This window comes from Chaetura pelagica, unplaced genomic scaffold, assembly GCF_000747805.2.
Source record: "Chaetura pelagica isolate M959 unplaced genomic scaffold, ChaPel_1.0 scaffold676, whole genome shotgun sequence".
Taxonomy (NCBI): Eukaryota; Metazoa; Chordata; class Aves; order Apodiformes; family Apodidae; genus Chaetura; species Chaetura pelagica.
In genome coordinates, this window is record NW_009953724.1 from 377,565 (window position 1) to 390,892 (window position 13,328).

Below are 13,328 nucleotides of genomic sequence, written 5' to 3' on the forward strand. Positions count from 1 at the left end.
CAGCAGGAAGAACCTCACCCTGTTCCCTCCCAGAGTGGCTTAGAGAAGTCCTATGGCCAAAAATAATTTAGACAAACATGTTGACTGGGTGCCTCCCCATCATCTGCCTGCCAGCAAGGCATTTGTTCTCACCTTATCAAATTCTGGTGGTGGACTCTTTCCTCTGCACAAGTTTGACAAGGCCCAGACAGCATTCCGTGTCATTGTCAACCTGGTGGACTTTGTAAGGAGCCTGAAGAGACAATGACCATGGATTATTATCCTTGACGTGGGAGCCAGGAAGGGAGTCAAGACAGAAAACTAATATGATTTTTACAAAAACACTCTTCCACTTGCTGTAGCTCAAGCCATGCTGCTTGTCACTTGAGCCTCTCAATAAGCAAGAAGTGACATGCAACTAACTTTTTAGGATAGATATTTATTATTCCTAACAGCCTCAAGTGACACAAGTCAGGAAGGCAAGTCCCACATCAGCCAATTGCAGAAGGAAGGGCAAGTTAGTCAAATGCAGTTCTAAGTTCAAATGCAGCCCAGGAAAACCCTTTCTGAGGTCAGATGGTCCTTGCTGGACATAAACTGCTGTCAGCTCTCCTGAGGGTAGCAAGTGCTGTGGGCTGAGGGCTCCAAGTCAGCAATCCCTGGTGACAGTGACTGACAGAAGCAGCAGTATAACACGTCACTTGTCACAAAGCATCACCTTTCCAGGGACAGGATAAAGAAAAGATTAAACCTTTCCAGAGCATGGAGCAGCCCTTGAGAGAAGCTCTCCTGATAGACCTATGGGCACACACCACACTTCAGAACTGCAGAGGCCAGGGGGTGTGCAGAGACCTGCTCCCTTTCCCCAGCCCTAGAGGAGCCTGCTCAGACAAGCACCTGGAATCCACAGCACAAGCACAAAGGAGCAGGCACCTGGAGGGACAGGCAGGGAAGCAGCAAGGCCTGTACCTTCAGAGCCCAGCACAGTGCGACAGCGCCCGCTAGGCAGCGGTGGAAAGCGTTGTGAGAAGGCATGTCCTCTGCCAAGCCCCACTCTGCTCATCAGACACTTGTCTGAACTGCCCAGTTTATCTGGTACCAATGGTTTGATTCCCAGTGATCAGCACCACACAGCCAGGGAATCTCTGTGCCCAGCTCAAATGCTGCTCTGCTGCAGACAATGGGACTCCAAGAAGTGTGTTGGCAAGTACTCATGGCTACTCACATTAATAAGGGAGGAAGGATAGCGCAGTTAAGGACATAGTCTCTACACACAGAGCTGTCTCCAGCAATGTTCCCCAATGCCCAGACAGCCTGGAAGGAAACAGCAACAGTTTTAGCATTCACACAGTTTCTGAACAGAGGAAGAAAAGGGCAGTGTGCTAAGAAAGCATTTTCCTGCAATTCCAGGCAAACCAGTTGTCAGATACTGGTCACTCCATTTAAACGCTGCATTTTTATCACATGCCACCTGCTCTGGTTCTCTCCCTAACCCCAAAGCAAGAGCCTCACCTGTTCTTGAACATCCTCAAAGTCAGAGTTTAACAGCTCTATAAAGATAGGAACTGCCCCAGCCTCAATGACTATTTTCGTTTGTTGGGAAGTTCCTGATGCAATATTCGTCAGTGCCCATGCTGCTTCAAACTGAAACAAGCAAAGAAATGACAACAGTGTGAATGAAATCATTCTGATTTAGCCAAATATTTACCATTACATTTGTTACAACTCCTAGCATCAACTATTCTGCTAAATGTCTTCTCAGGGGCTAAAGGGTTGGGTGAATCATAGAATCCTAGGGGTTGGAAGGGACCTCGAAAGATCATCTAGTCCAACCCCCCTGCCAGAGCAGGGTCACCTAGAGTACATCACACAGGATCCAGGTGGGTGTTGAATGTCTCCAGAGAAGGAGACTCCACAACCTCTCTGGGCAGCCTGTTCCAGTGCTCCGTTGGATTTGATGATCTTGAAGGTCTTTTCCAACCTAGGTGATCCTACAGCTTCTGACAGGATTAACAAGACATCAACACAGCATCATAGAATGGTTTGGGTTGGAAGGGACCTAGAAGATCATCTAGACCCAACCCCCTGCATGGGCAGGGACACCTCCCACCAGCTCAGGTTGCACAAAGCCCTGTCCAACCTGCCCTTGAACACCTCCAAGAAGGGGGTTATCAGTCACACCACATCATTTCACCTGTACAACAATTTTCCAGCAGGAAAAGCAATGACATGTGGTGCATAAATATCTGTGGAGCAGGAAGGTCTCTCATCTAGCCTAGTTCCAGCTCACCCTCTTGTCTGGCCAACACCACAAAGATGCGTTGAGCTCAAGTGAAGCTGAGCAGCAAGTTCCCTGCCTTTGTTGCTCATTCTTTGGTTTAAAAGAACAGATTTCCATTCAGTCCTTCTTAAAAAGAAGCCCCTATGATCCACAGCCTTGGGCCAGAGGGCAGGAAGATAAAGGCAGTCACCAACTCTGCTCCAGCTCCATGTATGGAAACATCTTTAACCCCTACAAAGTAACTGTAGTTATTACCAAGCTGGAAGGAATCTCAAGAAGCCACCCAGTCCACCCCTCTGCCCCACAGAGCAGCACTTCCCCCACCATTTCTAACAGACTCTTAGTCTGTACCTAAAATCCTCTCATAATGGAGGATTTTCCCTTCACAGCTTCTTCCTACACCTTTATCCCACAGCTCCACCAGCTCCCAGCAGAAATACCAGACACATGAGGGCCAACTGCTATTCCTCTGCAGCTGAACTCTTGTTTTTACCAATATCCTTCCAAGAACCTAGAGCTATTTATCATTTCCTTTGTCCTATAAACCTACACCTTCTAGGTTCAAGACATCCCTTTTCCCCAGCAGCTCCTCTGGGTTCACAGTGCTGAGCTGTGAAGGTTGAACAGCTACATGCCCTGAAGAACTCAAAACACAAGCTCCTTTACCTGTAGTGTGCAATTTTCACTTCTTTTCAGGAATTCAACAAATCTTTCCACCACTCCCTGTGTGTTTATCACTTCATCTATTGGAGGATTTGGCTCTGCAAGAGCAAGGCAGTGTTAAAACAGTACATAGGTCTAATGCAGGGGAAAAACAAGCATGAACTAGTAGTGAATGATCTCAATCTGTACTGAGCTCAGCCAGACAACTCTCCAGAATCACTCTCTGTACAATTCATACAACTGTAAATCATCAGCAACAGACCAGATTATCAAATCTCTGGATTATAACTTTGTCTCCCCAGGATGAAAGCTGCTGAGCTTCTGTCCATGCACACCAATCCTTGCCAAAGAAAGGCTACCTCAGATCCTATGGAAGGGATAAGATGAGCTCTTTTTACCTTTAGAGAGTAATTTCCTGAATTTCTGAGTGGTTGCTAGCTGCAGGTCAGGGTCATCTGAGAAAAGCATCTCCACCATCTCTCTGGTGATCACTCCTTCCTGGAAAAGATGCAAAGGAGACAGAGCAATGGTTCCATTTCACACTCAGATCATTCAAGGCATCTCAGTCACGACAGCCTATTGAATTATGCTCAACTAGTAATGCAGAGACTCACAACTTGAGATCAGAAGCCCACTATTTACAAGGAGTCATGAGGAAAAGACAAGGGGTGATGGGCACAAGTTGCTCCTGGGAAGGTTCCAATGGGACACAAGAGGTAGATTTTTTCACCATGAGGACAGTCAGACATTGGAACAGTCTCCCAGGGGAAGTGGTGGATTCCCCCACATTGGGCAGTTTTAAGTCTCAGCTTGACACCTCATCTGAGCTACCTCATATAAACTAGAGCAGTACTTAGAAAGGTTGGACCAGATGGTCCTTGAGGTCCCTTCCAACCTGGTATTCTGTGACTCTATGGCTATTTAATTCCTGGCAGACTTTTCCTGCTCACTGCAGTAACATTTGCAACATTCTCAAATGGGAGAAGCCAAAAACACTGAGGTTTGTCAGTTCTTACCCCACATGTTGTGGAACTAACATAGGAATCCACCAGGAGACTGTCAAACATGGAGGCATCTTCATTGATCAATTCCACATTTCTTCTTTTAAAGAGCTGGTGGAGAACAAAGCTCAGGAGTTATTAGAAAGCAATGATGAACAGTCTTCATAACTAGACATTCTTGTTCCTCAAACAAGATTCTGCCAGCTAGACTAAATGCTACCAGAATAGAAAAGCAGTCATTAATAACAGCTCTGCACTCTGAAGACTACTTTGGCACACAAACCCCAATAATAAAACATGCTAAGTCTTGCTCTCAGATATGCAAATGCCCAAGACACAGACACTGGTACAGGCAAGTGCAGAATTTGGCCTAACAAGTTAGGGAAACAGGGGAGAAGGCAGCTTGCAGGTGAGTCACTAATAGAGCAAACATTTAATCTGAGCCACATGCATCACCTGGGAATCACCTCTGACTTTCACAGACCTCCAAGCCAAAAAAAATCAGCTCAGAATTAGATGTGCAGCTCCTACTTTCACTTGCTCTTCCTGCTTCTCAAAAAAATAACCCCATTCAGCAATTAATTTAAAAAAAAATAATAAAAAAAAAAACCTTTAAAAACAAGGATCTGTGAAGAAAAACCTCCAGTACCCCAAGGACAAAGTGCTTGGAGAGCTCCTGGTGCGAGTTACACTCTGTACTAGGTACAAAGAGAAAAGCAAGATCTGAGTTAGAACAGGAAAAATAAGACTGCCAACAAACCTTAGTGCACAGATCCTTGAAGATTCCACTTTGGCAGCAGCACAATCCTGGCTGTGTTAAGGCTGCACACAAGCTACTCAAGCTGACAGTTACCTGTTGCTCTCGTTTCTGTTTGCGCAGCTGAATTCCTTCCTCTTCCCTTCTCCGGCGCATTTCCTCGGGATTTAGGGCTTTGTTCTTGTAGCTCTTCATTCGATAGTTGTCCTTGGCCGGGCTCGCCATGGTTTCTGTGGAGAGGAACAAGCACCTGCCTCAGATTCCTTGGCACTCTCTGCTGCTTTAGCCACACGTCCTTTGCACCAAGGAATTCTGTGCACATGGAACAGTCAGATTAAACATAGGATCAGAATCATGGAGTGGCTTGGGTTGGAAGGGACCTTAAAGATCATCCAGTTCCAACCCCCCCTGCATGGGCAGGGACACCTCCCACCAGCCCAGGCTGCTCCAAGCCCCATCCAACCTGCCCTTCAACACTGCCAGGGATGGGGCAGCCACAGCTTCCCTGGGCAACCTGGGCCAGGCTCTCACCACCCTCACACCCAACAATTTCCTCCTCATGTCCAACCTCAATCTCCCCTCTGCAAGTTTTAATCCATCCCCCCTTGTCCTCTCCCTCCCTGCCCTTGTCCCAAGTCCCTCCCCAGCTTTCCTGGAGCCCCTTCAGGCTCTGGAAGCTGCTCTAAGGTCTCCCTGGAGCCTTCTCTTCTCCAGGCTGAACACCCCAACTCTCCCAGCCTGGCTCCAGAGCAGAGCTGCTCCAACCCTCCCATCATCTCAGTGGCCTCCTCTGGACCCTTTTCAGGAGTTCCATGTCCTTATTAGCCAGAACTGGTTTCTGACACTAAAGTAGAAGCTTCAAGTTAGAATGTGATGATCCTAGCCCTCCTGGCTGTGGAAGGCTGGTATGGCAGGAGTGTTACAAAGTTTCTAGGATGTGGCTTCACTTTTCTGAAGGGAATTGGACCCAGTTTCACAATATCAAGCCCATTACCCAAATGAAAGGCTCCTACTCAAACAGATTCACTGTCCTCAGGAGGTGTAGACCTAAATTCTACACTGGTTTTCAGCAGAAATTATTCCCTTTGTATCATCATGGCATAAATCACACCCTGGTATTTTGTCCCTCCAGACTGGGAGGTACACATGGTAAAAAACCAGCAGAATTCACAGCAAACTGAAGTCCAGGTTACTGCAAGTGCTCAGGACCTGACCTACTTATTTTGCTGTTTCACATCTGACTGGTGCTGTACTTCAAACTTGATTACTTGTGTATTTGCCTCCTAGTCAGGGAAGTGACACACCAGTTTGGCACAGTTAAAAGGCAACCAGGGCCAAGCAGTAACCCAGATACAGAAGGGTATCAATTCTTCAGCTGCAATCCAGTTCCTTGGCCAGCTCAACTCCTTTTTGCATCCTCCCAAGCTCTCCCTTTCTCCCATTTATGACACAGATTATTTGCTTAACATCTCTGCCTTTCTCAGGCCAGGAAGCAAACAATTGTGATACATGGTGTCAGGTGCCAATTAACCCTGAGACCAACTCAGTCTTCCCAGAAACTGACTGGCCACCAAAATCTTTGTTTTCTTCTAAGTGCTGAAGGCAGCTGGGAGAAGTGTCCTGTGAAAGTCTGCAGCACTATCTCCTCTGCCCTCCTCTCTCAAGCTTCAGGGACTCCTCAGCCACACTGCTCACAAAGTTTCAGTCCAACTTATCAACTGCCTCCAGCTATTCTGGAGCCCTTCCAAGATCAGCTGGAGAAGTTTCAGACCTTACTGCCTTCTGACTAGGAAAGCCCACAGCCAGGCCAAGAAAAGACACACACAATTTACAACTATCCATTAAAAAGCTGGGAAAAAAAGTAATATTTTAACAGGAAAGACACAGACTATTTCATGTCACCTGCTTTCTAAGAGGGCATTCTCTTCCTGTGTCTAAGGGTATTTGACAGCACCTTCCTCATTTTAAAAGACTATTTACATGGCTGAAGATCACAGAAGCTCTGCAACTGCTCCCACTTGTCCATCCCTTTTCTTAGCAGCATTAATTTCATTAACTGAAAAGGAACTAATTCAGAAGCCAGAAGACTTGAAAAAATTCTAAGCTTTGGAGGTTTCTATCTGATCTTGCAGTAGCAAGATGTGTCCCCCACATGTAGATTGAAATTCAGAAAATGTATTTAACTACCACTCTAGGTCAGTGGGTTCCTATTCCTACCCCAGCACTGATGGCTGATACAACCACACAAAAGAGCAAGTTGTGGCTTCATTCCGGGGATTACAACAGAATCTCTAGCAAAGACAAACTTGTTACCACCCTCTGGGAAGTGTTCAATTACAATGTAGTTTTTAAGGGAAGGAGGAGGAAAAGTGCTGCAGTGATTTAACACTACAGGCAGGTTACCAGCCAGTTGGTCACATGAAGAGTGAAGTGACACATGACAACAGTTCAGCTGCCTCCAGACTTGCACAACCTCAGGGAGCTGGGCACACCCCAGCCCCTTTGGAAAGCAGCTATGGAATCCAGGACATGCTACCAGCTCCTTGTAGTTCACAGCTTTGGATTTCCAGAGCATGGAGAACACTGTCCTACTGCAGGGAAACACAAAAACATCACCAGCCCCTCAGCAGTGGCTTTTCACAGCAACTGTAACAGCACATCCCTGTTGCTCTGGCACTTGACTTGGTTTCTCACAAACTTATCTCTGCCATGAAGATGGTATCAAGCACACACCCTGGGACTACAGAAGTTCCACCCAGCACTCCAAGGCTCCACACTTGCAGCACTCCAAGGCAGCTGGGCAAGACTTTTTTTTCCTTCTCTACCACAGCAGTTCACCCACAGCAACTTGTGCAGCTGCTCCAGGTACCCCTGAGACCACACCAAACAGCCTGCACACCAGATAAACACTTCTGGCAGTACCTCCAGCCTGCTCACCACTTATCTCTCCCCAGAAGCCACCCCGACCACCCTCCTGGCACAGCAGGGGCAGGTACCCTCATGTGGTGGGGAAAAGCTGGTGGCACCCAGCACCTGGGGTGCAGGGACAGGCTTACTGCAGGTTCTCCAAGTATCCCAGAGCATGGCAATGCAAGAGTGATATGCAGGCATCTGGACTGCATGGTCAGACACCACAATTCTAGCATCATCCCTTCATGACAGGTATAAAATAAAGTTTTCAGCCCCAGAGCTGCTCAGGCAAAAAATTAAGCTCAACCTTGTTTGCCCAGGTGCAGAAACATCCCTGTGTGGGAGCAGGACTGTTATGCCAGGGCCAGAGCCTGCCCTGCTCTACAAGAATGTCAGCACAGCATGAATAGTAGAAAAGAAAGACAAACAACAAGAAATAGGACAGAATTAGAATGAGGCACCTCCTCCCCCAGTAGAAACAGTAACACAGCTTTTCCAAAAACAGCCAAAGCCAGTCCAGCTACTTATGTTTCAGGCCCTTGCTTATCCTTTACTCCTGCCATCCCACCACTCCTCCCTGCAGCTGGCCTCCTGCTGCAGGACAGCCCAGATTTCTAGGAACCTGCCTTCTTCCAAGTCCAGCAACCCTTGGATTACCCCAGAACAGCACAATCTCCACCTTTTCCTTGTTCCCTGGTCAGTTAGACCTGACCACTGAAGTCCTCTGAAGCACCATGTTTCCTCAGCACATCCCCATTCCTGACCCTGGTAAGAGGGGCTCAGGGTGCAACCCCTTCACCTCAGCCTCTCCAGGCCAGTATTAAAAACTGCAGAGGTACAAGCTTGTGCTGGGTTAAAAAAAACAACAAGTCTGCAGAGCTTTCAACCCACCTCTTCCCAACACCTTAGCTCCACAAATCTACAGGAATTCTAATGTTAACCCTGTTGCCAAACATGAAGGACACTTAAGAATCTGCACTTTACACCAAAATCTCAGAATTCACTCAAGAAAAGAGTTAATTTAGACTTGTGAGACTGACTCCATTTAAAATAGTATTTTGCCCAAGCTTGGACAAACACCAGTTCTGCTCTAGGCACCCCTGACTCCCCCCCCACCCCAGTCCCCAAGTCAGTGCCTTTTGTCCCAAGTACCTCCCTGCTTTACTGGCTTCATTCACAACAGCTCCACAGGAAAAAAAAAAAGTGATGGAATTTGCATTTCAATAGTTCTATTGAGCATCCAGGCTCTGCACCTCCAGTCAGCTCTGCCAACTATCCCCAAGGACCAAATCAGATGTTAAACTCAGAGCTAGCAGGATGCATTAAATACGTCTAGGAATTATCAGCCTGCGTACACATTTATTTCCATCTCTTAAACATGTTAACAGCAGGTAACCCTGGCTCTGCAGGACAGATCTTGAGATCCATTTGTACATTTGATGAGCTGCTTTAGTAAATAAAGCACAGCTAGGTAAAGCTTTGCTCAGACACCTCAGACCAGGCAGACTAAGGCTCACTACAAAGCAAAACACTTGCTAGCTCTGGCTCAGAGGGACTCCTCTGTCCTCAGGAAAACAGCAGCAACTGGAAAACTTGGCAGAAAGGATAAAGGGAACATGGTGTCAGTAGCATTGCCTGTATTTCTCAGCCACACAAGAGGCCATGCAGGGTGACACACTCCAGGGAAGTCTGAAACTCCAGTTAAAATCACAACCTGACCAGCCACAAACAAGGACTGAGATTGAAGCAGCAACTCGAGTTCAGATGCATCTGCATCATCCTGAGCCAGAGAGACAAGCCCAAAATCAGACAAGTAACTGCTCACCCTTCCCCAGCACTGCTGAGGTCATTTCAGAGCATGAAGCAACGAGCTGCCTTTCAACGTCCAGATTAAACATTCATCTAAGCCAAACCCCAACACTTTTCAAGACTGCAAAGCATCAACGAGTTAAAACACATTTTTATAACTTCCTTTAGAAGACTGTTCACTTATATCCACAAAACTCACACTAAAAAAAGCCACATGTTTTCCTGGCCATGGTTGGCTTCACTGAAGAAAAAAGCCCTCCAGTTGTCATGTAAACCAGTGAGTTCCTAGTACAGGTTGTCACACTCATCCTTCTTAAATACTGAAGGATAAAAAGGTATTTACCACTTTAAAAAGAAAGACAGTGTGAAGGTTTGACTCTGAAGGCTCAGCAGAGCACTCAAATCCTGTAAGCATCTGTGGAAAAGCCAACATAAGCTACAGAAGTTCAGCCAGAAAACTGGAATTCCAGGGTTGTTACTGCTGTGCCAAGAGTGTAACAGCTTCTTAAGGTTACTGGATCAGAAACTCAGCCTTGCTCCTTTCCAGACAACCCTCTTCCCATTCCTCTGCATTACACAAAGCACTCAAAATACTTTTCCAGCTGCTGATTAAAGCCTCCGAGCTGAGTCACTGCAGGGGCTCCTGTGTCTAAATCAGAGCTTGTGCTGCTGAGTCAGAGCAAGGTGACAGAGCAGGGAAACAGTTACACTGGCAGGTCTGCCAGGGCCTTTTTTCAGCCAGAAGACCCTTTCACCAAGGGACTCTTGGGGATATCTCCATGGCAGTTCTGTTGCTGGGCACAAGGCACATAGCTAAGGCAAGGCCCAGCCAGGCAGGCTGAGCTGTGGGGCACAACAATTGAGGTGTTAATGAAATCAACTCCACCAGCCCTGATCTATCGATTAGTGCCCACTGGGTACATGTCAAAGCTGCCCAGCTCTGAGCAAACACTGTCCCAGATGATCTCCAAAGGCTCCTTTCAATCTCAGTTGTCACTGGGACAGTAAAACCTTGGCCAGCTACAATTAAACCCTCCCTCAACTGGACAAGTAGCAGCAAAACACTCTCAGTGAACCACTAAGTCTCACATCACAAGCCTTGATGAAATATTCTTTGGGTTTCCCTCCCAGTAGAAACTTTTTCCATTTCATACACTTATCTTAAAACCCAGAGGAACCTCCCACCTCAGCACAGGCTCTCAGCTAAACATTCCTCCTTCAAGAAAACCCACCAGCAGCACAGGAATTGTTACTGCTCTTTGCTGCTCTTGGTCTCCTCAGATTTTCTTGGACTGATCAAACTGCAGGGAGACAGAAACCACCTCAAACTCACACTGTATGTACAAGTAGTTGAATTACTTGCACACACCAGACAGCTTTGAAGTGCTAGCTGAAATTAGCCAGGAACAGATTATTAGACTGAATCTGTCACTTGGACAGTTTTGCAGCAAATAAGAAAAAAAAAATCACTTAATTTGCTCAAAAGACAGAGAGAAAAGGAAACTAGAGAGCTGTGGAAACCCAAGAGCTGATCTTACAGGGGAAGCACTACATAAAATAGTTTTGCCAAACCAGCAGCAACTCCAGCCTTTTCATCCACAGCCCTGGAACTTCCCCAGCTGCTGCTAAGCCCGGGAAAAGTGGCCAGGCTCTGTGGTCCTGTCACTCCTGCAGGTTTGTTTTGCATGTTTGCTCTGCTGCTTTTCCTCCCTCACGTGGCTTATTGGGTGTTTATTACAAAGCAGCACAAGTAGAGCCAGTTCTGAAGAGCTGTCCCAGCCCCAGCCTGCTGCTGTCCCCGGGCCGGGCACAGGGTACAGGCTGTGCCAGGGAAATGCTTTCCCAGGCAGCTCCAGGGCTGTCTGGGGCTGCAGCCACCACTGGCTCGTTCCTCTCTGGTTGAGCTCCCAGGAGCCAGGGATGGGATAGCACTGCTGGAATGTGCAACAGCTCCACTGGTGGTGCCGGCTGGGGAGGGGGAAGGGAAGAGGAAAAATGCTCTTTGGGGAAAACAGACAGTCCTGCAGCTTATTTGTCCTTCAGTGGGGTCAGCCTGAGATGAGGATTCCTTCCAGGCACCTCATGCCCTGATGGAACATGAACCCACCTATCCCTCAGTCCACTTCCCAACACAAATTTCAGCTCCACCTTTTCATACCAAAAATTTGGGGCTTTATGTCCCCTTCAATCTGATTTACATAATCTGAGACCTTCAGCTCTCCTTAACTGATGATCTATCAACACTTTCACCTGAGGTCACTTTCTTTGAGTCCTTTCTAACAGCTCTTAAAACAGAGATTAACCCTTTGTCTGAGTCAACTCGAGCTGACTCGAGTCACAGGATGTTAAAAGCAACCAGAAATAATCAGAGACAATTAGAGGGCTATAAAATTCTAACAAGCTCACCCTTCCCAACCTGTGCTGTGTTCCAGAAACAAACAGCACTGATGTGCTGAGCAAATTTGAGGTTATCTGGACCTCAGTGGCACAAGAGCTGAGCAGCTGGAGGAATCAGCCCTATCACCAGGACACTAACCACACTAGTGACCCAGCTCCCCTTCACAAAGTTCATGTTTACTCTCCTGAACAGAAGCAAACAAAGCAAAACAGCCAAACAACTGGTTAAATTTATCAGCCACTGGAGTTGTATTAAGAACTGGAGCATTACAAGCTGCTCCACAGAGTAAGCAGCACTATAAAGGTATGTAGGCATCTCATTTGCATAACAAACGAAGAACAAACTGATGAGCTTCACACAGGTGAGACCAATATCACAACTTACACCACAGCACCATCCAAGGAGGGGTAACCACATCGTGCTGCCACAGCTCAGTCCCACTGACTTAAAACACCAGTGTTGCTTTATTTAAAATAGGATAACTGAAATGAGGGGAGTTTTACATTCTTGCTGTTCAAAACTCCTAGCAGCAGCAGGGAGGCAGTGGTGGGGAAGGATGGGAAGCTCCTTTGCAGGAACACCCTCAGCTCCAGAAAACACAGGGAGTTTTCAGACATTCACCAACAGGCCCGAGGACATTCTTCTCCTCAAAGCTGCCAGTCAAGATTTTTACATCTCAAGCTCCAACTTCAGTTTTTAAAAGCTGTTCTGGACTGGGAGGTGCTGCAGCCACTGTACACACAGACTTGAGGCCACTGACTTTTCCTGGAACATCCCAGGAAGGTTTTAAAGACAGTGGGAAAGTTTTTGAAAGGATAGTTTTGATAAAGCATCATTCCACCACACAGGGCATCAGGTTAGAAGATGATATTGCAGGTGAAAACTGATAAGAACTTAATCCTTACTCCCTGCAGGAAACTTACTCTGCTTTATAGTGAACATGCCTACAACAGCCTTGGCTTTCCCATTAACCTCATCCATTCAACCTCCCTCTTACTACTTGGAAGTCTCCAGAACAAGACACCTCTTCCCTGAGGAGACAGCTTCAACCTCAGGCTACATTAAAAGTGAGGAAAAAAAGACAGTCTGCTGTTGCCCCTTTCAAAAGCCAACACTCAGCTATGATTTATCTGTACCAGATAAACGATACCAGAGCCATCTGCTGCCCCTCTGAGCCTTGGAGCATATTTAGTGCTACTGGTTATGGTATGGAAACGAGTCACTCCATCGCACTCCCCTCCTGCAGTGCCAGGAGATGCATTTGCTGAGATTGTCCACAGGGACCTCAACAAGCCTGTGATTCTGTGACAGCCTCGGCAAGTTGGTGTTGATGCTGTTCTGAAGAAAGCTACAACAGCCCAGGCCCTGCAGGGCGACTGGAGCAGCAAACAGCTTAGCAGGATCCCCCTGGAACTCAGTCCTGAACTCTTACAAACTTTAACCCGAGATCAGGGACCTGACGACGCCACAGACACTTCGGTGAAGCCTCAAGCGCAGCAGTTCCTTCCCACCGGCTCTCCAGGCTTCACC

The 13,328-nt window shown here is 47.1% G+C and overlaps 1 protein-coding gene across 1 annotated transcript in view; it reads right to left on the reverse strand.

The window, feature by feature from the left end:
* The window catches only part of KPNA6 (karyopherin alpha 6 (importin alpha 7)), a 10,526-nt gene extending 5,615 nt beyond the window's left edge, over positions 1-4,911 (reverse strand). The window contains exons 1-7 of the mRNA XM_010000561.1: positions 4,778-4,911; positions 3,940-4,035; positions 3,322-3,421; positions 2,927-3,021; positions 1,492-1,623; positions 1,205-1,293; positions 133-232 (exon numbers count right to left, since the gene is read on the reverse strand). Of these exons, the coding sequence (XP_009998863.1) occupies positions 133-232; positions 1,205-1,293; positions 1,492-1,623; positions 2,927-3,021; positions 3,322-3,421; positions 3,940-4,035; positions 4,778-4,906 (741 nt within the window). The 5' untranslated portion in view covers positions 4,907-4,911. The remainder of the gene's footprint in view (positions 1-132; positions 233-1,204; positions 1,294-1,491; positions 1,624-2,926; positions 3,022-3,321; positions 3,422-3,939; positions 4,036-4,777) is intronic.
* Positions 4,912-13,328: the final 8,417 nt, after the last annotated feature.